Below are 26,233 nucleotides of genomic sequence, written 5' to 3' on the forward strand. Positions count from 1 at the left end.
ATAAGTTATTATGAGATATTGAATATAGCTCTCTCTGCTATTCCATATAAACTTGTTGTTTACCTATTTTTTATGTATTAGTCAGTATCTGCAAATCTCGAACTTCCAGTTTATCCCTTCCTACCCTCTTCCCCCCTGGCAACCATAAGTTTGTTTTCTGTCTGTGAGCCTGTTTCTGTTTTGTAAATAAGTTCATTTGTCTTTTTTTTTTTCTTTTTTAGGTTCCACATATAAGTGCTATCATATGGTATTTTTCTTTCTCTTTCTGGCTTACTTCACTTAGAATAATGATCTCTAGGTCCATCCTTATTGCTGCAAGTGGCATTATTTTATTTTTATGGCTGAGTAGTATTCCATTGTATAAATATACCACAACTTCTTCTTTATCTAGTCATCTGTTGGTGGACATTTAGGTTGTTTCCATGTCTTGGCTATTGAAAATAATGCTATGAATACTGGGGTGCATGTGTCTTTTTGAATTAAGATTCCCTCTGGATATATTCCCAGGAGTGGGATTGCTGGATCATATGGTAAATCTAGTTTTAGTTTTTTGAGGGATTTCCATACTGTTTTCCATAATGGCTACACCAAACTACATTCCCACCAATGGTGTAGGAGGGTTCCCTTTTCTCCACACCCTCTCTGGCATTTATTGTTCATGAACTTTTGAATGATGGCCATCCTGAATGGTGTGAGGTGATACCTCATTGTAGTTTTGATTTGCACTTCTCTGGTAATTAGTGATGTTGAGGATTTTTTCATGTGTCTGTTGGCCATTTGTATGCCTTCATTGGAGAATTGCTTGTTTAGGTCTTCTGCCCATCTTTGGATTGGGTTGTTTGTGTGTTTTTTTCCTTATTAAGTTGTAAGAGCTGTTTATATATTTTGGAGATTAAGCCTTTGTCAGTCTCATCCTTTGCAAATATTTTCTCTCATTCTGTAGGTTGTCTTTTTGTTTTGCTTATGGTTTCTTTTGCTGTGCAAAGCTTACAGGTTTAATTAGGTCTCACTTGTTTAGATTTCTTTAAATGTAAATCATTTGTACAGACTTAATTAGGCTTTACTTAACAGCTGATTGAAGAATCACCAAGCTTGAATGAACCTTAAAACTTATTTCATCCAACTTATACATTGTAAAGATTACTGGACTTGTTAAATTTAGTTCAATGCAATAAAAATAAGAGTTTAAATGACTTAACTAAGCTCACAGTACTGAGAAACTGAGTAAGGAACTAAACTCAGGGCTTTGTAACTTCCTGTCCTGGATGTGTCTGTCCATTAGAAAATGGTCTTTGTCATCTAATTTTACCCAATGGTTTCTTTAACTGTAATGTTTTTCAGACTTGACTTTGGTTCTAATGAATATGTGTGTCAACTTTTGTGTCCATTTTAAATACATATTCAGATTTCTTTCCACTAGAATTACTCTACAGAAATAATTCATTAAAATTACTGAAAATGTCGAACTGAAAAACTATACAGTTGAACATTCCCTTCCGATTTCTTGAAAAGCCAGTATTTAAAATAGCTGAGAAAACAAACTGGTATAATACTGTGAGTGAGTTTTGAATCTTTGGTTTCTTATTATTGGTCTTAGCCCACAAGCTAGGTGAAAGTTGACAGCTGTCAGTCATATAAGATTAGTATGAATTACTCCAGGTCATAAAGTACATATATACATAGACCATTAGCTATCTTGATTAGCTGCTGGTGAAATGTTTTGACTAGTAACTTCTTTCAGAGGGACCAGACTGGTTGGGAACTAATGTGTTGTTGAAATGGTTTCTTAAACAGCTCTACTTAGCCTTAAAGAAGACCAGAATGTGTCTGTTTTTACCTTCTGAAAACATTTACCTTATCTCACATTCATATAGAGCAAAACATTGGGAATGTTGAATTTCTAAAAATATTAGTATCCCTCTAATTTCTTTTCTTCCAGCTACATCCTTTCTTATTTCATATTATTAAGCTTTTTCCCCCTACGTTTATTTTGGTAAATTTCAGTTTTTAAGGGAAATAACAGAAAATCTGTTTCTCTTAATTCTAAATTTTGCTGAATCTGGTTATTTCCTATTGTCACATTCCTTGACTAAATCACTAGGGGTAGTTCTAGAGGAGGAAAATACTTCACTTCAAAATTATTTCAATAGTGAGGATAGAATCTTTTTTTTTTTTGCTTTCATAGATGCTATAGTTGCTGATAAACTTTCTCAGAAAAATCCATAAACTATCTAGACTTTCTCTGCAGTCGGCAGAAATTTTCTGTCTTCTTAACATTTGATTAAACATATTTTTGGCTCGTAGACTATAGAAAAGAACGATAAAAGTAACTTTATATGAAGGGCTGTCTTGAAGCCCTTCATTGTTTATAATCTTTCTGATTATAAATTCTTTTGTGCCCAAGAACTAAAAATCATTGGGCCATAATGTCATGACATGTTCTTACTTCTTCACTGACACTGGTTTCTAAACTTCATAATACAAATCCACTACCTTCTGGTTTAAGAAACTGTTCTATTCTGTAAAGATGTACTGCATTTTATTAAAAGGACCACTAAAATACAAAACATTTTCAGTAGATAGACCAAGGGAATTCTGCATAAAAACACAGGCAACAGTATATTCCGGGTTTTCTAAGATGAGTCTACTCTTAACTATGTGGTTCTTTTTCTATGCTTATAACTAATTTCACCACCTGGAAAAATAAGATAGCTTGTCATATCTAGTGTGTGTTTATTTTAATTTTTTTTATTGGAGAAGTTTAATATAATGGTCAGGATATACTCTGAAATACAGGTTCATTCTCTTCGTAAGACTCAGTGTCCTCAGTAAATGTCCAGCAAAATTTGCTCCATCTTACATGATAGCAGTGCAAGATCTCTCAGGATGCAGAAACCTCGATTCTTGGTTGTTTCCATCTGCCAGAGGGAAAAAAAAATGCTTACATGCCCAATGTTCATTCAGTAGAGATTTTCTGATAGCTTATTTTTTGATAGTGCTTGTGCAGACACAGTGAATTTAAGAAATTTTGTTACTTTAACAATTGACTTTGCTACTATATGTCTTATACCTTGATCTGCTAGAAAGCAGCATGCTGGCACCAAGGTAGCTTTGAGCACAAGATCTGGATTTTTGTGTCCATCCATTCTGATTTTGCATTGCTTTAATAATTTGTACATTTCCCCCGTCAAGCCCAGCCAGAACCACTGACAGCAACACAAGGGGCTCAGTCTGCGTAGACTGTATGTAAACAATGCCCACTGGAGTGGTAGCCTGTACAACTATTGCAACAACACTGCAGGGAGAACACCCATCTGCCACTAGACTACTCAGATATGGCCCAGTTCTGTCACTCCACTCAGATCTGTCCCTTTTCTCCATCCCCCAACATTTGAAAAAAATTTTCACCCTCATTTTCTCCACTACCTACATTCAAAATTATCCCCTTTACCAATATTATCTCAAGTCTTTAATATGAGGGAACTATTCTGGTTTTCAGTAGACACAAATGAATTAATGACTGATGTCTCTCTGTAAGCTAAAAGTGATCGTTAATTGGTGGAACTTCCAAAGCACAGTAAGTAATTGATTTCAGGATATGTGGGGAAATATTTGGGGACCAGAAGGTCCTTGGACTCTACCTCCTGCCATTCTTTCTACCCTGGCTTCAGCCTTCTTGTTGATTAAGAAGAAAATCATTTCAGGGGAGATCACTGACTTTACAAAAACTCACTGAATACTGCTCATGACAGTAAATGTTAGATTTAGAAAATTCTTATGACTTCATATTTTCCTAAAGTTTTGACCTATTCATTTTTTTAAAATATTCTGTGATTACAGAGACCATGCTTAATTTTTTTTTTTGTTTTACAACAGACACTTGCTAGGAACTTTACATGATACATCCTAGGAATTCAGGATGTAAATAATGGGAGAATCTTGCTTTTGAGGAGCTTATGTCTACCTGGAGAGGCAGAAATAATTCAAGAGTTATGACAGAGCTTTGCAGTGCAATGAAGTACAGAGCTATGCAGCTGTCCCAGCCAATGAAAGAGTTACGGAAGCAAAGAAAATCTCACAGAATGAGGGTGAGTCGTGACATGAGAAAAACAAGTGGAAAGGAAGATTCCACACACTCAGGATATTAAGATGAAAGGCAAGGAGATACAAAAATATCCCTGAGTTTTGCCCAAATGTAAAATACAAGTCAGGGAGGAGTGGGAGATGGAGGCCAGTCTGACTGTAGTGGCCATTTATGCCTAGCTGACTTTTAAGCAGGGACGTGCAAAACCAGCTTCCCCTTTCAGATAAGCCATGTGTTGAGAGATGTTGGCACTGGACAAGGAGAAAACAAGAGAGTTTGGGAAACTAGCCAGCAGGTTATTTTAGAAGTCTAGGGGAGAGACAATGACATTCTGAGCTGAGGAAGTAGCAACAGGGGAGCAGATGAGGGGAGAAAGTACAAAAAAAAAAAACAACTAAGAGGAAGATTTAGCAAGAGTTGCTTGAATCTGGATGGTAAGGGAGGGAGGATTTACAGGATCTCACAAGTTGGCTAGAGATAACCTTACCTGAGATGGAAAGTCCAAGAATGACAATAGTTTTAGGGATGGGAGTAGATAGGGACTAGAAGCTCAGGTCTGGAAATGCTCATTTCCTGTCATTTGCATTTCCAAGTCTGAAGCTCATGAGATAATAAAGGATTGAAGATTTTTTTTCTTTCAGTTGAGAATTTTCAGTGTATAGGTAGTAATTAAAACTGTAAGATTGTATGGGATTGTGAGGATTCATTTATAGAGTAAGATGGTTGGAAGGACCTGAAAGATAATCAGGGTCTATGTTTAGAAAGGTGAAAAAGCAGGCAGTACAATAAGGAGTGATCCTGAGGAAAATTCTGAAAAGGAGATGATGATATATAAGCACATTGGAGATTCCTGAAGCCATATTGTTTTTTGGTTTTGGGGGTTTTTTTTTGCTTTGTTTTGCTTCGTTATTGAAGTATAGTTGGTTTACAGTGTTGTGTTAGTTTCAGGTGTACAGCAAAGTGATTCATATCTATATAGCTATATACACATTTCCTTTTTCAGACTCTTTTCCACTATAGGTTATTACAAGATACTGAATATAGTTCCCTGTGTATTATAGTAGGTCCTTGTTTGTCTGTTTTATATATAGTAATGTGTATCTGCTAATCCCAAACTGCTAATTTATTCCCCTTTGGTAACCGTAAGTTTGTTTTCGATGTCTGTGAGTCTGGTTCTGTTTTATAAATAAGTTCATTTGTGTTATTTTTTTAGATTCCACAAATAAGCAATATCATATGATTTTTGTCTTTCTGTCTGACTTCACCTAGTATGATCATCTCTAGGTCCATCCATGTTGCTGCAAATGGCATTATTTCATTCTTTTTATGGCTGAGTAATATGCCATCATATCTGTATATACCACATCTTTATCCATTCATCTGTCAGTGGGCACTTAGGTTGCTTCTGTGTCTTTAGTATTATAAACAGTGCTGCTATAAACCTTGGGGTGCATGTATCTTTTCAAATTAAGAGTTTTTGTACTGATGCCATATTGTCAATATGCTTGAGGGCTTTATTCAGATAAATGATGAAGTCTTGATTATCACATAAAAACTTGGAAAAGCCTGGGTTAGAAATAGCTAATCGCCACTATTAACTGGAGATACCATCCTTACTATTGCATTTTAATCTTTTCAACAACTGAGAGTTTACACAGTTTACAGAAGAGAAAAAAATGGAAGCTCATGGAAATAAGTGATTTTCTTGGGGTCTCAAAGATAAGAAATTTATGAAACTGAGTTTTGAGTTTTGGTCTTTGTCACTCCAAAATACAAGTTATTAACTGATAGGGTGTTTGTCTCCCTTTCCTAGGTTTTACCAACATAGCTCCCATTTCATGTAATGATAATCAGTTCAGACATGTGTAATACCAATTAGCTGTTGAGAGATCTACTAAATTCCTTTCATTGGAGTTTAGAAAATGCCTCTGCTATCATAAACAGTTCCATGGCCTTGTGGCATGGTATCATAAACCACTTCTTTCCTTTGAATTGCCCTTGGCTCCCTGTCTTTCTTTAAACAGACTGTGGATGAGAAAAGCACTGTCACCCTTGAGAAAGTTCTCTGTGACATAGAGCAGAAGGTGCTGGGGAAGATTAAAAAGTAAACCTGAGTTGAGTGAGAGCCAAGCTCTGAAGAATGAGAGCCACAAACTGCACTTGAAGATCCAAAATCCCAGGCCAAAGTCTCCAAGAAGTCTTGATTTGGAGATATTTCCTGTATATTAACAAGAAATCTGTTGAATCCAGGGGGCACATGAATGGACTTCAGGGTGAGGTTAAGGGAGAAGAGAGAGCTATGAACTGCAAAGGTATGTATACAGATATTTTTGAATGCATGCATATTTCTGTACAGACTATCAGCTGCCTTCATTAGCTATTCAAAGTGGTCCATCCCCCCCCCCAAATTTAAGAAATGCCAATATTATGTATTTATTTATATTATTTTATTACAAAAAAATTTAAATACAGAGAAGGAGAAACTCCCAAGTAGCTAACATTCAATTTCAAAAGTATAGCAACATTTTGTCAATTTTATTTTGTTATCTGTTCTTTACCACTTTTTGATTTTATATTGTGTTTTAAAGGAAATCATACATGCTATTCTTGGCACACAATGACTAGTTCTTTAGCACGTATTTCTGGTTTGCCCTTCCATCCATTCAGTGCATCCTTGCTGAGTTTTCTGAATGCATCATTCTCATCACAACAAAACCTTTGAAGATGCCTGGGTTACTGGGCATTTGAGATTTCAAAAACCACTTCCAAATAATCTTTCCATTTTTCTCTCATAGGAAATCTCTAGAACCTTCTGCTCCAAACAGCTTGGCCTATCCCTGCAATAGGTCTTAAATGTTTGCATGTTTAGGACTAGAATTACCCAGGACCCCTTAGAATTTCTTTAGTCTGTGCTTCCCATCTCTTTTAATTTAACCACCCCTGAAAGTGTAGCTGAACTCTCATTGTTCCTCTCCAGAATATCTCAGCCTAAGGGACCCAATTCCTGTGGGTTCTCAGATTCTCATTTATTTTATGTATACATTTGTCATTCTGACAGTACAACCATACAGGGTTAATTCTGCATTTTAGATGAACTTTTAAACACCTTAGAAAATAATCTTCCAAGGGTTTATCCCAGCAAGTCAAAAAGTAGCTAACTTGTCCGTCCACTCTCTGCTTTCTGGCAAGGTGTATACAGGCTAACTCTGGTACATAGTAGCCAAATACCACTCCACAGGTACTTTGCCCATATGTTGGTCGGCCTGAACAGCCTAAATAAGTTCTAGAGATTTACTTGAGCCGCTTATTCACCCCAGGTCCCAAGTATGAGTAAACAGGAAAAAAATATGGCTATTCAAGGCAGAAATAATTTCAGACCTTGTTTCTGATACATTTTGTTACTACTCATCACAATGCAATAAAGCAAGTATTACTTTTATCATCATAATTATTTTTCCATGTTTGATGTTATTATAGTTTTTACATCAAGAGAAGAAAAGTCTTAAACAAAGTTACATAGCTTATAAGAGGAATATGTAGACTTTAAAATAAACTCTATCAGATTTCACAAAGTCTTGCTTACTGCACTTTAACCCCATGAGTCTTCAGAGATTCCATGATGACACCATACATCTCTCCTAAACTTCATCCAAACCACCGTGGTCCCTTCATTCTATCCTAGACCCACCAGCTTCCCAGGTCAGTAACAACCAATCAGTCAACATTTTAATTAGTTCGTGCATTTAACCAGATGACAGTGATCAAAGAATCAGTTCTGGTGCCTGCTTTGTAGATGACTAAGTCACTGATTGATGTGACACCTAAGTCATAGGATTCTCTCTCTCTCTGGATGCTGAATAGGTTTCTCAGTTACCTATGGGTAATTACAGTCTATTACAGGGTCTGTTCCGAGGACTTCTTTTGCATAGTCAAATTGAAAACAACCAGAAGAAGGTCTAAATCAGTTACAAGTTTAGTTCTAGACGGAAATATATTCCAGATGGTATGTTGCTGTCTAATACAAAGAGAATAAACAGGTAAGCACCCCTTACTTCTCTTAGTAATAAACTTGATAACTGGTATTTTAACTATTTTTTCATAACGATTGGGGTCAGGATGGTTTACATCTTAATTTGCAGAAAGTTGAGTCCAGTTCCAAATGAACAGTGCAAAGTAATTTTTGGTAACTTATTAAAAATTTAAATATGATTCCAAACCCTTAGGCTACTTGATTTTTAAAGTTAAATTTTCTTCTGAAATAGCAGTACATGATGCCTGTCAAAAACCCAGAGCCATAATAGCTGTAGGCTACATTCCAAAAATAAAGTAGCAGGCTGTCTCAGTCACCGAAGTGCCGGTGCTGGCTATACATGGCCTCCTTTAATGGCTGATAACCCCTGCAGTTGAAATTTGCCTGCAGTTTGACTGGAAAAGACTGGCTCTTGTGTGAAGAATATGAAACAAAGTATGCCTTCTCCATCGAGGTGAAAAAACAAGAGTGGACAGCCTGCTTTTGATAAGCAAATGGGTAAGAAAACAACTTACCCCTTCTGAGGGAGCAATGAAGTCATAACCAAAAGATTTCACCATGAAATGTTTCCTTACTTCCTCCTCTTGGAAAAGGACGTAAGGAAGGAAACCTGGTGTTGATTCAACACCTATTTTGTGCCAGATGTTATTCTTGAGAATTGTCTTTCCTGTTTCAAGAAAATATGCTTTTTTATTCTAGATCTGTGCCTCTAAACTGGAGTTCCATCTGTGCAGGGAAGGCTTGCGAATGTGTGCATGTGTGTGGCGGGGCGTGTTCTTGGTATTCCTAATGTTGGGGGGAAGGATGCTCCGGGCACTTAGTGAGCAGGAGCCAGGGATGCTGGTTTCACTGCGCTTTGCCAGACTGTCCAGCTCCACACGTCAAAAATACTAACCCCCTCCCCAGTGAGAAATACTGATCTCTACCATTGGTGATTTTTTTTTTAATGTAAACATGAAATGGAAGAACATCTTTACTATTTCACTTATTAGACTGAGATGACAAATACACATTTGTAATCTTAGTGGTGGTACTTCAGCATGAGTATATAAAGAAGAGAAAAGATTTATGGTATTTTCTTCCCCCAGGAATCAAACTCAGGTATCTGTTATTATTATGACTACTCCTACTACGATATCGTCAGTGTTCGGACTAGTTTTCAGGAAATGGAACGTTCCCCAGTTGAAGAAATTATAGCTCTTCTGAAAGACTATGATTTCACGATTCAGCCATCCCTTCCAAAAGGTAAGTTTCTTGCTTATATGTAGCATGGTTTGCAAATCACCATTTTTATTCCTTTTATTATTTTGGTGGGAAAATAGTCATGATGCATAATGATTTGGAGAAGTGATATATCACAGTTCAGTTATCCATAAAATAAAATACACCCAACCCCAAAGAAAGTAGAACACCATTATGTGGGAACAAGACCCTCTCCATTCCGGCAGTGAAATTAATCATTTGATACAGGCCTTGAAAAAAACCTTGAAGAGCACTGGTGTGAATGTAAGGAAAGAGCCACGTGAGCTCAATCTGAAACTGCTTACTTAATCTCTCTCTCTTTCACAAACACCCTTTCCTGGTTGCATAAACCACCAGTTCACTCTTTGCATGCTGCCAATTACACAGGCCAACTGGAAAATGCTTTGTTCCTCTTATTTTTCTTTATTTATCTTTTTTTTCCCCAAGCAAACTGTATTTGTTCAGTATAAAAGATTTCACCACACTTCATGAACAGCCAGGCTCTTCCAGGCCACAGAATATCTTCAGCAAATTACAGCCAACCCTCTAATCTGTTTTTCAATAAAACTTTTCTTTCTTGCTTTCCTTTCAACTCTGTTGTTCACTTGTTTTTCTTTCTGAATCTCAAGGTATGTCTTTAAAGCATTTTATTCATGTTGGTTCTCTAGCTTTATTGAAGGAATGAAAAAATGAAGACATTGGATACTAAAGAAATTCCTCTCTTAACACTTACAAATCACCCCAGAATATGTAGAAACTAGTGAACCGGATTCCCCACTGCTGTCTGACAGGGGCCTGGAGAACTGCGTAATACGCTCAAGCCCGCAAGGTGCCATTTGCCTTGTTAGTATTTCTCTCACTGCTACCAGTAAGTGACCGCAATGCTGAGGTCGCCTGCATGTTCCTTTCTCATGCATGAAATACTTCAAGAACTGTCTGATGCCAGAAGGTCTTCTTAACCATTCCTGGAAATGACAGAAATTTTAAATTTATGTGCCATTTATGACTTAGAATTTTTATATCATTAGATTTGATCCTGTGATCAGGATTTAATGAGGGGCTAGGCAACTGGGAGATACGAGGATACAGGATCCTTAAAGGAAGGAGGAGACACTTCTAAGGAGAGAAGGAAGTCTGCAAGATCACCAGCATTTTGTCTGTTGCCAGAATGTCCACACTACATGGTCTCTGTGGGTTAGCTATTTGACCAAGAAATTCTAAATAGACTCATATTTTTATTCAACCTTAAGTCAGTTGTGTATCTTGTTAAAGAAATTCTGGAAAACAGATATGCACATATGATGTGAATAATCAGCTCTTATTTGTGTTCTGAAATGTGGATTTTTCTTGACAAGTTTACTTTATGAAAGAAGTAATTGAGTTGTTATTTATAGAACAAATATTTATCTAAAGTGAATCATGTGTGTGTTTTGTTTTCCATTACTTCCATACAATTTCAGGACTCACTCTTAGGCAGAAAAAAGTGTGACCCAAAGCCAGACACAGCAGTGGCTGACAGCCTGCGCCTGGCCTCCGATGGAAGGAAAGTCTCACAGCAGGTCAGTCACGCAGAAAGCATGCATAGGGGGCAAGGGCTGGGATCGTACGGGACCCATGTCCTAGTTCTGCATGTCTGGGTGTGAACATGCCCTCCCAGGAGCCGCAGGGAATAATGATAGTAGCAATGAGATGATAGTAATAATAATACTTTTGAGCATTCACTGTTCTGTTTGTGTCTTATGTGTATCTACTCATTCAACTGCAACAGCTCCTTCAGGAAGTATTATAATTGTTATCACCTGCATTTTACAAAAAAAAAAGTCATACCCTGTTTCTACTAGATTACAGAAATAGAGCCTAGACATTCAGTACTTCTGAATGTTTCATGTGTGTTAGGGGTAGAGGCTGCCCATCCGTTTATTCAAGATCTTAGTATTGTTCAGTCTACTACTTTCCTGGGGCCACTGTGACTAGAAAGTACCACAAACTGGGTGGCTTGAAACAACAGAAACCTACTGCCTCAGAGATCTGGGGGTTAGGAGTCTGAAATCAAAGCACTGGGAGTTGCGTGCTCCCTCTGAGATCTGCAGGAAATCCTTCCTTGCCCCTTCTAGCTCTGCTGGTTGGTTTGTCGGCAGCTGTTAGCGTCCCTTGGCTTGCAGGGGCATTGCTCCAGTCTCTGCCTTCATCCTTACCTGGCATTCTCTGCGTGTCTTCACATAGTCTTCCTTCTGTGTGTGCGTGTGTCCAGATTTCCCCCCTCTTTAAGGGAAATATAATCCAGTTATATTTGGATTAGGTACCACCTTAATGACTTCATTTTAACTGGGTTAAATCTGCATAGATCCTATTTACAAATAAAATCACATTGTGAGTACAGGTGGTTAGGACTTCAGCATGTCTTTTGGTTGAGATTAGGGGTACACAAGTCAACCTGTAACACCTGGTATTGTGGTAAAGGAAAGTGATACAAAGATGTATGGGACATCTTCCCTGCCACGAAGCATCTCACAGTGTAATCAAATAGCCATGAAAGGAGCTGGAAATTCACCATAGGGTGTCAGATACTTGGGTTAAGTGAAGTCCTGGGTACTATATGGATGCTGTAGCAACCTGGTCATGAAAGATAAAGCTGACTTAGAAGTAAAAAAGAATATGCAAAAGACAAAAAAAGTGAGTGAACGTGATACACTGGAAACTTTGAAGAAGTTGTGTACAGGTAGCATTTAGAGAGTGGATGCAGATAAGGGGAGAAGAAACATGGTGAGAAATAAAACTGAACTGGTTGGGGACAAAACCAGGGAGGGCTTTGTGTATCATTAAAAAGGATTTGGATTTGCTTCCCTACAGTAGGAAATTACGGATGGATTTTTAAGATAGAGATTGACCTATTAAAATATGTGTGGGGTTAGATATGGGAGGTATTTAGGAAATAAAAAGAAGAGGACATAATGGATATGATGGAGGGAAAGGAAACAGTGCAAAGGAGGACCCTCTCTCTCTAGTACTGACAACCGGCTAGGGTACTGGGTCAATCTGAATGTGAAAATTTAGCTAAAAGATCTACTTTGAGGAGAAAGGATACAGTTCAGTTTGGGACATTTCAAGGAATCTGAGATGCCTGAAATATCAACAAGTTAGTTTGGGGAAGAAGCAGTTGAATCTGCGTGTCTAGGATGTGGCTCAGAACTTACATATGGGAAGCACCCACAGGTAGGGGTAGGGAGATCACTGGGGGTGGGGGGGTTGTTAGCAGAGTGAGAAGAGGATCTTAAAGAAGACCATAACTCAAACCCGTGTGACTAGCAACTTCCTAAGGTTTAGATCACTGATTCCGAATCTTTTCAACATTATGGCATATGGTGAAAATGAATGAACATTTGTTTACATTATGCATAACCTGTAGACTCCTGTTGTTCCACACCCATGGTCAATTCTGTAGCATCACTATCTCTAGCACAACTGTATCACCTTGGAGCACCTGACATGCCAATGGTGAAGCTCTCAGAAAAAGGTAATCCCTAATGAAGTGATCAAAGAGGAGTGATGAACTAGAAGACTGAAGAGATCCTAAAATGGAGAAATGATTTGCAGCGTTAATACCTCAGAAAGCTCAAGATAATGACTTTGTAGTGCCTACTGCACTTAGCAGCAGAATCCTTGATGATTTTGACCAGATCAGATTCTATGGGATGATGGATGCAGAAATCACCTTGCATCAAATGAGAAACTGAGAATTGGAGTTTGAAGCATCAAGTTCAGACTACTTTTTCTAATTGTTTTGTTACTACAAGGAAGGAGAGAAATGTGTGATCATTAGATAAGAAAAATCAGAGCAAAATTTTAAGTTGGGAGTGTTTTGAGCATGATTTTATGCTGAAGGAAATAAGCCAGAGGAGAGAGAGAGAGAGGTTATTTTAGATGAGAGGAGATAGCCAGTGAGTTGTGGAAGCAGGCACTGATGACCTCAGGGTTCAGGTGAAGTTATTAATCTTTCTTAAAAAGTATTTTTAAAAATTCTGATTTGTTTGGTTTAGGGGGGAGGTAAACTAGGTTTATTTATTTTGATGGAGTTTTGGGGGCGTTTTACCCAGGACCTTGTGCATGCTAAGCACACACTGTACCACTGAGCTATACTCTCCCCTGCTGAAGTTATTAATCGTGGATGGAGGAGGAACTTCTCATTGTAAGACGTCAGGATAGGAGGAAAAGATGCAAGTGGATACAGACATATTAATGAGTTTGGAAAGCATGATATTCTCTGTGAAATAGGATACTAGGAGTTTTTTCAGTATAACAAAAATCCTAGTCCTAGGACAGTCAAAAAGAGAAATGAATATCAGAAATGCTGTTGTGGGGAATGGTAGCAAGAACTAAAGATGGGGCTAATATGTGGGATGTGTGAAGAAGTGTGTGATGGATGGTATCAAGATATAGGAAAGAGAAAATCATACACCAGGAGCCAGAGCCTGCAATGAATGTGGAGAAGAGACCTGGAAGTCAACAGATGACAATAACTAGGTGGAGGGTGGCAACATCAAAGGAGGAGGCAGTCTTACAGGAGGGTGTGTCAACAATCAGTAGAAGAAGGTATTGGATCTTGAAATCTGGATACTCTATTTAGTGGAGCCTGAAGGAAACAGTCACCGTGCAAAAAATCTGCTGAGTAAAAAGTAGGGAGAGCAGTGTTCCTGGAAGTAACCTTCCTTGGTACCCTGTGAACTATGGATGGATAAGAGATAGGTATTTGGGGAGGGTCTTCCAAGAACCAAGACAAACTGTGGTCTGAGGATCAGCAGCAATGCCTCACTTGGGAGCTTATTAGAAATACAACATACCAAAATGTGTGGGATGCAGCAAAAGCCCTTCTAGGAGGGAAGTTCACAGCAATAAACATCTACATCTTTAAGAAAAAATGAAGGAGCTCTAATAAACAACCTAAATTTATAACTCAAGGGACTAAAACAAAGAAGAAGAAACTAAGCATGAAACTAGCAGAAGGAAGCAAATGAAAAGGATCAGAGAGTATGCTTTTCTCTGTTGACTGAACTTCTCTTCCATCCAAATCGCGGTCACGCTAAATGGGAAGGTAAGAAGAGAAAAACAAAGTAAAGCGTAACTTCCAGTTTATTGGTTACTTTACTTCAGGGGGAGCTTTGAGCAGGAGAAGCTAAATTCAAGACCGTTGTGCCATTGTGCAAGAGCACTTTATACAAGAAGATGCATCTTTAATGGTCCCAGTGATTCACTTGAATCATGTTTTGAATGTCTTTTTTCCCCTCTAATTAAAGTTGGGCTCTTTGCTTTGGTTCTTTTTTAAAGGTTGTATGTGTGTTTGTGTCCGTATTTTTCAATGCTTTGTTTGGTTTCTGGTCCAAATGATGAGATACCTTTTGAAATACTAGTTGGACTGTCATAAAGAACAATAAATTAAAGTCAGATTCAATGACTTTAATGCTTATAGTAGAGCAACTACAATGTACTGAATACACATTCATTTAGGTGAATCCCAGTAAGTCTATGGGATAGGTTTTGTTTATGCCAGTGAGTGGTTTTCCCAAAGTAGCTGGTCAACTAAAGAACCAGGAGTCCAATGCAGTTTTCACTACAGCAAACCTGACCAGGTAGAAGTTTCCATCCCTTACAAGTCTTTAGGCAATTTGTGTTTTTATAGCCTTAAAAGAATTTTGAAGAATCTTAATTTGGGGGGCTATAGTGAAATACAGCAAGTGTTCAATAGAGTCTTTGAGGAATAGACGTGTGTGAGCGTACGCTCATACACACCTTGCCCTGGGCGTGTGTGCCTGTTGGTGGCCAGGCAAAGAGGAATGTTGTAAGAAGTATATGAGTTGTTTTAAAGAGTGATCACTTTGCAACAGGAAACATTTTCACTTGTCCTTGTCCTATGTCTTTTTCTTTCTTTTAAATAAAGGAGAGATTGTTTACAGCAGCTCAGCTCTATTTTGTCACACATCATTAAAATGATCAGGCTGTTCACAAGAGCCAGATTTTTAGGTAATAATGAATTTCTGATACCCAGAAGCCAGACAGATTAGGTAATTCTGCTGATTCAGTCAGGTTTTGGAGGGGGGGGTCTTTTAAATACATGGTTTTCTCAAACTAAGAGAAAATTAATGGCTTTAAAAGCATCTAAATATAAAGAGAAATATCCTAAAACTCCACACTAATGGGTGTATCTCATTCTACATTTCTCTCTGCATCAGGGAAGTTAAAATGGTAGTGGAAACAGACCAAAGGGCAGTGATGATTTTAAAGTGCACTGTATTCCTAGTTTAATTTGTCCAACATGTCATTAACTTTAATAATATAGATTATATTTAAAAAAATGGGGGGTGGGAACTGACTATTTAAAGTGTCAACTCTAAGTTCATTTCAAATGCAACTTTTGCATGCAATAATAAAGAATATGCACCCAGACATTTTAGCATTACTACTCTAACTCAAACATTTCCTGTCTCCAGTGTTTAAAAAAAATTGCAAATATACAGTACCTTGTGTACATTCTTTTTTCTCTTCCTGCCAGCAGATAGATTCTCCCTTGTGTTCCTAGACACCAAGGATGTCGTCAGCTGTTATGAGAAAAGACAGGTTCCTAAATTCAGACCTTGAAGGAGAAAATCGTTTTACTTCACCTTTAGTAAAGATTTCATTTGTAAATGTTCCTGTCAATTGAAACATACCAAAGAAGACAGTGACTGAACACTGCAGCAGAGCAATGTGGCAGAGGGAAATTAAGCAGTGGCAGAGACTGGAGATGCTGGGATTTGCCATCTGTGTAGACACGAATCCTTTCAAGATCATAAATCGCTCTTACAATTCCATCATTGGGTAAAGGTCACCTACCTTTATGTATTCAACCCAACCCTCATTCCATTTAGAAAACTGGAGCTCAATCACAAAATGAATGAGGATGTCTTGGAATATGACTAAATTAGATTTCACAAAGGAAAGTGGATATAAAGTCATAAAATCTACAGAGAGAGAGAGAAAGGTTAAAGGCAGCTATCCAAGATCAACTTCAGCTTACAAGAGATTTTTGTTCTTAACTGTCCCTGCATTTCTGTTCCCACTGAAGAACTTGAGGCAGAGAAAGAAGCCCACTGGGCAACAGGTGAGGGGCACAACAGGACCCTCCAAAAGGCATAAATGGTGCATTAGAAACTTGACCTCATTTTCAACAAAAAGAGCCTTATCCTCTTGAGATCTCAAGAATACTTCTGTGGTCCCCCCTCACCCCCTTTTAAAAACATACATAGTCACAGTCATTTCTTTAGGCTGTTGTAGCTTACAGAATTTGGGGGGATCTTCCATAAATCTGAAGGTGGGGCTGTATTTTGCTTGCTTTGTTTCCCTATTGACTAAGTTACTAGGTGACACTGGGCAAATCCTTCATATTTCCCATAAATCAGTGTCTTCATCTCCACTAATACATCTTGGGAACCAGGAACATGGTCAGCTCTACTTGCAGATAGTGACAAAGAGCATAATAATTTATAGCAAAAATTTATTTTATTATCAATAATATACCTTTAAGTATCTTTAAGAAATTAAGATTTGTCTAAATCTAGGTTGGTTGCTTTTTGTTTTTATCTTCATCTTGTGAGTTAACACACCGTCAGAACTGAACTGAACTGAACTGAGAAAAGTTGTTCTAGATCAATTTTGCAGGCAGTGCTCCTACTTCATGTTCAGTCCTCCTCTGTTCCCTGCTGACATGACCTCAAGATTTCCACAGGGACACCTGGAAGCCGAAGTCATAAATTTGGGAAGTATGTCATTTTGTTTCTATGTAGATCTCTCAGTAGCTACCTGTACCAATGTTCCTTTGGCCAAATTTAATTTACAAGGTGAACCAAACAGTCAGCTGTACTAGTAGATGTGTGCTATCCCCGGGGGACAAGACATCATTCTGTCCTTGTTGAATTGCATCTTGGGTTTTCCAGTTTTTTCGTATGTGATTTTGTTAGTTTATTTTTAGATTGGTACGGTTTAGGGAAAAAAAACACACACACACACACACACAAGGGTACCTGAGGCTATTTTTAAAGAGCTATCACTATAAAATTAATTTTAAAGGGAAAAATAAGGATGAGAGGAAAGGCAATAAATAGAATGATGTCTTGATCCCCTGGGATAGCTCTGTCTTAACTACAGTAGAGAAAGCCAGTGAAGGCAAGAATGGTTGTGAACTAGAGGAAAATGAACCTTTCCTGTGACGTCTCGGGTAGTTGGAGCCCAGTGTGACAGAAGAAAGTAACATCAGTTGAAATACTCAAAGTAGTGTTGTTTCCCATGAAATTTTAATTGAAGTCCCCACTCTACTTACGTGGAAGCCTATCAGGGCTATTCAGCTACAACCACCAGAAGGAAATTTCTCATTTTTATACTCAAAGCTGGTTTACATAGCTGTGACTGCATGTTTATTTTATGCAACTTCTGATCCCGTGCGAGGTGTGTAAATACTAAAGACTGTGCGTACGATGCTTTGTGCATGGTTGATGGTGAGGGGTCATCACTCAGTACGAGACCCCATTTCAGACAGAGAACAATGGCTAGCACTCAGGAGGGAAGAGCAATTACTTGCTCTTACATCAGGACTGTCAGGAAAGGATAGTACCAAGTCCTGTGCAACAGGCAGAAAAACTATTTCGGAGTTAAGAGCAAAAGGCAATGAGTAAGAGTGTAGGTTAGCTCCGGGCTGGCGTAATAGATTCACTTCTAAGGGTGAAAGGTAATAGGGGAGGAATTGGTAAATGCAAACTTGCCTAACTTTAAAATTTAGCCTCCGGGTGGCTTGGAGTGAAAAGATTCTTTGAGATAATTATGAACTTTGGGCATTCAGAGTCTAAGTACAGTATTTATTATATTCCTGTTTTAAAAAAAAACTATGCACTGAATATTTGAAATAGACTTTAAGATACACTAAATTTATTTTAAAGTATATTGAAATGTTGAACGAAAAACATCTCTAAATTGTACATTCATTGACTCTTCTTATTTCATATTTCATTCCATATTTATGTGCTCTAAAGGTTTGAATTCAAAATATTATATGTACAGCTACTAGTACAGCTGACTGTTTCATAAATAGAATTAATCCCACATCTATTTACTTTCATAAAACATAATGTAAGAAGATGAAAGGTACCGATTACTGAATATATAACAGGGCTGAGCAACCAGTCACTTTATATTAATTCAAATCCCTGGCCAACATCAGAACTCCTCACTTCTGTCCACATGGACCACATGGTAGCCTTTGCAGTGGTGAAATTCACACACGAGTATTACAGATCACTTTGAGCAAGGCTGCACGGTGGCTCCTTCAGAGAACATCGCAATCAGAACGTACTTAGTCCCAGATCTCAAGATAATTAGAATGCCCAGAGATTTAGAACTGTCGGGCTAACCAAAGTGGAATATTTGGGAGAAACCCAGAATTTACCCATCTCCTTCTCTATTTAAAACTAAATGTTTAATGACTAATATTTTGAGCATTTGGCTAACTTTTCACTGAGTAATTTGGTTAAAATTTCCCTTTGCAGAACCCCCCCCCCAATCTCCTTTTCAACTACAAGCTCCTTAATTTACACCTTGATAACTTCAAGCCTATATTACTTCACAACATGATTCCTGCCTGAGCCTATTTTTCAGTGTTCAGTCTTCTCTTATATCAGGCTATCTTAAAAACCACTTCCAATTGAAAGTCTCGTTTGTTAAAAAAAAAAAGGAAAAAATTGAGTATTATTACCTGTTGGAAAAAAAATGGTAGAATATAGAAAAGAATAATAAAAAAGATATAATCACCCCAAATTTCACAGTAGGGAAAACCACAGTTAATATTTGATTGGTTTCTGTTCAAACTTCTCTAAGAGTAAATCAACATTGAGAGAGAGAGATTTGACAAAATTGAGATTGATTTGAATATATTGCAATCTGATTTGTCTTAATTTAGCAATACTTGAAATGCATTTTTCATGTGTTAACTATCATTTAAGATAAGTTTTCATGGCTTTGAATTATCCCAGTATATGGCTGTACCTAAGTTACTTAAGTAGTTTAATTATTTAGACATAGAAATCATTTTCAATTTTTCACTGTTATAAAGAACACAGCAATAACCGTATAGGTACTTAAATTTCTAATCTTTTTTTAAGTAAGTTCTCTGAAGTGAACTATTAGGTCTAAGGTTAGGGACTTTTTTTTTTAAGTTTTTATCTAATGGTTGCATTTCCTTACCAATGTTCCTTCATGTTTCTCTTAGATAATTTTTCTCACAGTTGCTATTCAGCATAGATGGAATACCGTCTGGTTTCTAAACTGGACTGCTTCTGAATAAGAAGACCACAGTCTATACCTTTGGTAACATCTCTAATTACATTCGCAACATGCTAATCTCACATAAACATTGTTCAGTTAATAACTTTTTCTCCTAATAGTGCTTGCAAAGCTCTACTGTTTTTCAGACAGTTCCCTTTCTTTTTTTAAATAAGGAGTTTGTTCCAAAATATGCTGTAAGAAGAAATATTTTAACACAGTTCTTTCAGAGATAATTTAGTTGATGTAACAGGTTGTGGTCTGAGAATGTTGCATGGAACAAATTTAAATTACACCCCATGTTTGGGTGAGCCCAAAGACCGGTGTTTTACTGGGAGTTCCTGTGTCCGAAAACTGGATCAGGGTAAGTTATATACCTATTTGACCCTTGTGCATCAAGGCTACTTCCTCATGTTTTGACGAGCTCTCATTTTTGAACTTTAATTGCCTTCAAGGGGTTGCTCTGAACTATTTTTGTAAGCACAGTTGGCATGCAAGATGACTGTAGGATCAAAGGGTTGAAAATCTGGTGAAGAGATAACGTAGAAAAGAAAGTTTCCATAGCAACGCCTTCACAGCCCTCTGGCACCATTCACCGCCACCCAGCAGGTCTCTGCCTCCTACGGTGAGTAAGAGAAACCTTCACTGCACCATATTTTATGTACAAAGTGTATCATTTACTTCCAAATTATCAGTGATTATTTAGGTAAACTTGTTCAAATGAAATATTTTTCTGTTGGGAAAAATTCTTCAAATTCAATTAAGAGAAATTTGTCTTCATTGAATGCTTTTTGACATAGCAGTGAGGTTATTCAGAAACAAATTAACCTTATGAAGGGAGGATCAACATGTGGAAGCAGGTGGAAAAAAGCAGATTACAAAACAACATCTCCTTTATGATTATGTTTGCATGTATTTCTGTGTATTATGTTTTTCAGTCTGAAAGCATATAAAATAAACATAAATTTCCTAGAAGTAACTAGTGTTTTACTCTAGGTACATATACCTTAGTTAAAAAATTACTGTTGTCAGATTTTGCCTAAATTATGTATGCAATTAGGACTTCACTTGTAGTCCTAAAGGTAGAGTTTGCCCAGTTAGTGAAGTGTGACGTCCATTAGGTCACCTTTAATTACAAATGGGACACAGGCCAAATACTCTGGTTGCAACTGAATTATTTTCTTTCTTGAAGGTTCTCATACTAAAATTTTCCAAATAATTATTCCAAGTTTTAGCAAAGATTTACTAACCCTCTTAGTCAAAAATCTTATAGTATAGAAAAAAAAATGCTTTATTCCCATGCTAATCCCCCATGAAAGTACATAAATTTATAGACACAGTATCCATCTGGAGCTTCACATATTTGCTTTTGTCCTTGATGTTAGGAAGAATATTATCCTTATCTCTAAATGCACAGATGTAGTCTGAGGTTAGACTTTTCTCGAACAAATGCAAGGGAATTAAAAGCATTGTCTCCCCTGATAAAAATACCAAAGCTTCTTTTTTATATAAACTGGTGATAATTAATAGTGATAACATATCTGAGTTCATATATGCGATGTTTAAAAGCATTGTTTGAAATTTCCTAAGTCTGATGCAATAATAAAACATTTCATTCTTTTAAAATAAAAATACAGGCCTAATTATTTGGTCATTTTGTTTGCCCCGAGTGCATATTTTAAATAACTCACTCGGTTTTGAGGAATTTAAAACGTCACCTAATTCTTTCTTAAATGTGAACTTGCTAGTTTTAGTTCTTACAAACCACAAAGGATTAGAAGATCTTTATATCTTATTTCAAAATAAAACAGGAATTTTGATACTATCTTTTGTTTTTGAATACTGTTTTATTGATTGCCAACAATGCAGTGGGCAACATATTAAATAAAGAAAGCTTAATTTTAGATGACTAGATTTTTTAAAAAGTGATAAAAGTTGCAAGTACTTTTAATGCAGATAACATGGATCAGTTTGAGTATGAGTAGGAAATAATTTGATACTTTAGTCATGGGTCCCCACCGAGTCCAAAGATGGCCTAATTCTGTGCAGAGTAAGGGGCGGTCAACTGAGATTTGTTAATAATCATTTTAACAATGATGGTCAATTAGGTGGTTTATATATATTGTCCCATAGATTCTTTACAATGACTTAGTAATAGTTATTAGGACCAGGTATTAGTTTCCTATTGCTGCTGTATCTAGTCACCCCAAATTTAGTTGATTAAATGAGAAAAATCTATTAATCTACAGTTCTGGATGTCAGAAATCCAAATGGGTCCCATTGGTCTATAATCAAGGTGCTGCAGGGCTGCATTCCTTCTGGAGGCTGTAGGGGCGAATTCCTTTCCTTCCCTTTTCCAGCTTCTCGAGGCTGCCCTGGTTCCTTGGCTCCATCTTGAAAGCCAGCATTCACATCACTCCTAACTTTTCTTCTGTTGTCACATCTCCTTTAACCTTGATTCTTCTGCCACCCTTTTTCACTTACAAGGCCTTAGCCTGTGATTCTGTTGGTACCTTCCAGTAAATTTGAGCTAATCTCTGCATCTCATGATTCTTCACTTAGTCACAATCTGCAAGGTGCCTTTGTTTCATTCTAGGAATCAAGACATGGACATCTTTGGGGAGCCATTTTTCTCACATGTCAAATATTTTTCCCTTAATGAATAAACAACATGCATCTATTGTTAGGTTTTCTGCCAAAATAAGATTTTTCTTTTCCCCAAATGTTTTGAGCATTTTATGACTGATTGCCATTTTCACCCAACCTGAAGAACTAAAAGGAAACATTAAGAGATACCAGTGTAACATAAATAGATCATTTGAACGTAAAATTGTCACAATGAGGGTATGGATAAAAATGCCTTATTGATAATAAGTTCGATAAAACATTTTGGTAACCTTTGACCTATCACTTCATTCTGGAAATTCTGACCTTTGATGGTGTTCTCTTCTCACTCCAGGAAAGAGAGAGAAAGGAAGGTTTGCACACTTGCCATTGCCTATTGGGATTCAAAAATGTCTTTGGAACAATAGCTGGTTAAGAGAGCTGAGAGTTGGCGTGGCCTCTTCTTTGGCCTTGAATGATCGCCATGGGGTGTTTTTCTCCGACTCTCCTAAAGGGTAAATCAGAGTTTATCAGTCTCATTAATCTGGGCTTCCACTGGGGCCCGGGTGAAAAGGTTTAGAATGTGATCAGTATGCAGCTTCCATGACCTTTCTTTTGAGTAGGGATCTTAGCAAGGGAGAGAGACCTCGTGTAAGCCTCAACCTCCACAGGAGGTGGTTTGTACACTTCTATATGGGGATGAAGGGAACTATATCGAAGTCAATTCAACAGAGATAGCGAAAAGGTCGCTGGGACTGTATTCTCATGTCAGGTATTCTCAATACAGCCCGAGTGGGTCCAGCTTTAATTTTCTGCTCCTCAACCTGTTTAGTCTCAGTGAAGTTTTATTAACAAGTATGGCAGATATCTTTATCATTTTCCTATAAAATTGTCTTGATCAGAGTCAGAGAGGAAGGACTGGCATTGGAGGACTATTGAATGTCTGTAATTCACCAGAGGTGCCTTGTTTTCATACTTGGCATCTTTTAAGGGGTATACAACAAAAAAAGGGGTGGGGAAAATCCAAGTCTTGTTTGGGTATATTTGAGCATCATACGTGTAGAATATAATCAAGGTGTTTTTGTATCTTTGCTTCCGTCTGTCTCTGACACTACCATAGCTTAAAAGAATAACTCCTTAATTCTGGTGAAGGAGAGTTGGAATGCAATAGAAATTAAAATGTCCTTTTGTGGGGGGTCTGGGGGGTGCAGTAAGCCAACTGCTTTCTGTCTGTGCTTTCAATGCTTCAGGAAACCATAAGGTAGGTAGGGGAAGTCAAATGATTGCACCACATCTGAACCCTTGAAACCTCTGTGAATCTTGACAGCATTTAGCATCAGATGCAGGCAGATAAAAGATGCCAAAATGCTGTTACGAATGACATTATTTTATTTTTTTATGGCTGAGTAGTATTCCATTATATAAATATACCACAACTTCTTTATCCAGTCATCTGTTGTTGGATATATAGGTTGCTTCTGTGTCTTGGCTATTGTATATAGTGCTGCTATGAATATTTAGGTGCATATATCTCTTTTCAAATTAGAGTTCCCTCTGGATATATTGCCCAGGAATGGGATTGCTGGATCATATGTTAAGTCTATTTTAATTTTTGAGGAATCGCCATACTGTTCTCCATAAAGGCTGCACCAAACTACATTCCCACCAACAGTGCAGGAGGATTCCCTTTTCTCCACACTGTCTCCAGCATTTATCATTCATGGACTTTGGAATTATGGCCATTCTGACTGGTGTAAAGTGATACCTCATTGTAGTTTTGATTTGCATTTCTTTGATAATTAGTGAGATTGAGCATTTTTTCATGTGTCTATTGGCCATTTGTGTATCTTCATTAGAGAATTGCTTGTTTAGGTCTTCTGCCCATTTTTGGATTGGGTTGTTTGGTTTTTTCTTATTAAGCTGTATGAGCTGTTTACATATTCTGGAAATTAAGCCTTTGTCACTTGCATCATTTGCAAATATTTCCTCCCATTACATAGGCTGTCATTTTGTTTTGCTTATGGTTTCCTCTGCTTTGCAAAAGCTTGAAGCTTTTAAGGTTAATTAGGTCCCAGTTGTTAATTTTTGCTCTTATTTCTATTGCCTGGGTAGACTGCCCTAGGAGAACATTGCTAAGATTTATGTCAGAGAATGTTTGCCTATGTTTTCTTCTAGGAGGTTTATCACGTCTTGTCTTATATTTAAATCTTTAAGCCATTTTGAGTTTATTTTTGTGTATGATGTGAGGGAGTATTCTAACTTCATTGATTTACATGCTGCTGTACAGTTCTCCCAACACCGTTCGCTGAAGACACTGTCTTTTCTCCATTGTGTGTTCTTACCTCCTTTGTCGAAGATTAATTGAGCATAGGTCTGTGGGTTTATGAGGGCATCATTCTTACTTCCTAACAGTTCACAGTCTAGAGGGGAAACAGAAGCTTGTATATTCTTATTCTCTTATACACATTAAATGTTTCTTTTACTTTAGGAAAGTAAGGAATTCTGTCGTAGAGTAGCGAGGTAGAACCAGCACATCAGTGTAATCCCCCAGCGTCCTGCAGCCTTTCATGACCTTTATTGCCTGTCCTGTCCCGTTTTGCCGTCTGGCTCAAAACATCTCAGATTCTGCAGGAGTCTTGCCGTAGGGTTTCTGCGTGCTCCTTGTTCACAGCTCTTTCTTTGAACAAGGTCAACTTAATTTTGAAACCGCTTCTGTTCCCTTTCAACTTTGCAGTTCTTACAGGGCCAACCAACACCCTAACTCCATGAAGGTTTTGGGAGCCTCAGGCCTGAACAACCTGTTTCATCCACACTCTGGCTACACTAAGATTCAGGAATGGGTGCCTGGCCCATGTCAATGGGACTTTTTTTTCTGAAATTACTGGGTAAGAGGCAGTGTGTTGGGAAAGCAGGGTGGTGGGGGCCAGCGGGCAGTGCAGAGATGGGAAGCCTTCATTTGCAGTGTTTGCTGATTGTCCATGGAGTAAATCCTCCCACCTTGGAAGAAATCTGCTGAGTTGGCACCACTAAATAGAAAGTTTTCTTTGTGGTCATGCCCTGAGGAGTAAGTTTTGCTTTCCTTTTAAGCTGTTATATTATGTTACTCATAACACCTCTATGCATGCAGGACCTTCCAAGGGAAATGTTTCTGCTCATTGGCCCCAAGAAAAAGGCAGCCCTGGGTAAAACAATGAAATCTCCTCCCCTCCCTCTGTAAATTGAGCAGGAGTGGGTATTGACCACGGGCACTCAAACTACTAGAAAATCTGATATGGTAAGCTAGGCCAGTGGGATTCACCTTTTCTGGGATTTTAATTGAGAAGACAGAGAAAATCAAGCAATGGGTAGCCATTGCTGAAGGTCGAAAGAGGCCTAAAGAAAGAAACCATGAGGCAGTATTGGGGCCTTAAGGTAGAGAAGATGGTAAACTGAAGCTCCAAAATAGAAACTCAGAAAAACAACAACAATAAAGACATTAAAATACAGTCTCGTTTATCCTGAGATATACAGATAGAATAGCTGATTCCTAGAGTTGCTTCCTTTCCTGTCAACACTCTTGTCTCAGATCTGGAGCACATATGTTTTTAAGAGAAGCTCTCTTTTTGTTGAGGCCACTCGAGTGAGTCTGTTTACTTTTAACCAAAAGACTTTAAGTAAAATTTAAATCTGTACCAGGGATCAGGTGTAATCAGGTTTACTTAATGCATTGCAGTGGCTGTGACATAGCTAATAAAGTCTTGATCTGTGATTTCCAGAGAATGGGCTCTGCATTACAAAAGAAGTTAGGCAGCATGCTAATACCCTTGGAATTACTCATCCTCTTAAATGTCCTGCCATCCCAAAATTAATGGCCTTACAGTGCCACATGTCTCAAGGTTAGTGAACTATCCTAGAAAATGAAACATTTGTTGAGAACCAGAACAAGCGAATGGTGT

At 37.7% G+C, this 26,233-nt stretch overlaps 1 protein-coding gene across 3 annotated transcripts in view; it reads right to left on the minus strand.

Moving 5' to 3' along the window:
• Window positions 1-2,728: 2,728 nt before the first annotated feature.
• Window positions 2,729-26,233, minus strand: part of LOC116284472 (uncharacterized) — a 943,500-nt gene continuing 919,995 nt past the window's right edge. For 2 of the 3 annotated variants that reach the window (XM_072945588.1, XM_072945589.1), the window contains 4 exons: window positions 15,869-15,946; window positions 11,552-11,618; window positions 10,090-10,321; window positions 2,729-2,918 (listed from right to left, as the gene is read on the minus strand). Coding sequence is in view for 2 of the 3 variants with exons in the window: in XM_072945589.1 (XP_072801690.1) it covers window positions 2,857-2,918; window positions 10,090-10,321; window positions 11,552-11,618; window positions 15,869-15,879 (372 nt within the window). In the remaining variant the exon portion in view is untranslated. Of the gene's footprint in view, window positions 2,919-10,089; window positions 10,322-11,551; window positions 11,619-15,868; window positions 15,947-22,625; window positions 23,478-26,233 lie in introns of those variants that run through there. The other variant, XM_072945591.1, reaches the window with a different exon arrangement.

Source organism: Vicugna pacos, chromosome 20 (genome assembly GCF_048564905.1).
Source record: "Vicugna pacos chromosome 20, VicPac4, whole genome shotgun sequence".
NCBI lineage: Eukaryota > Metazoa > Chordata > Mammalia > Artiodactyla > Camelidae > Vicugna > Vicugna pacos.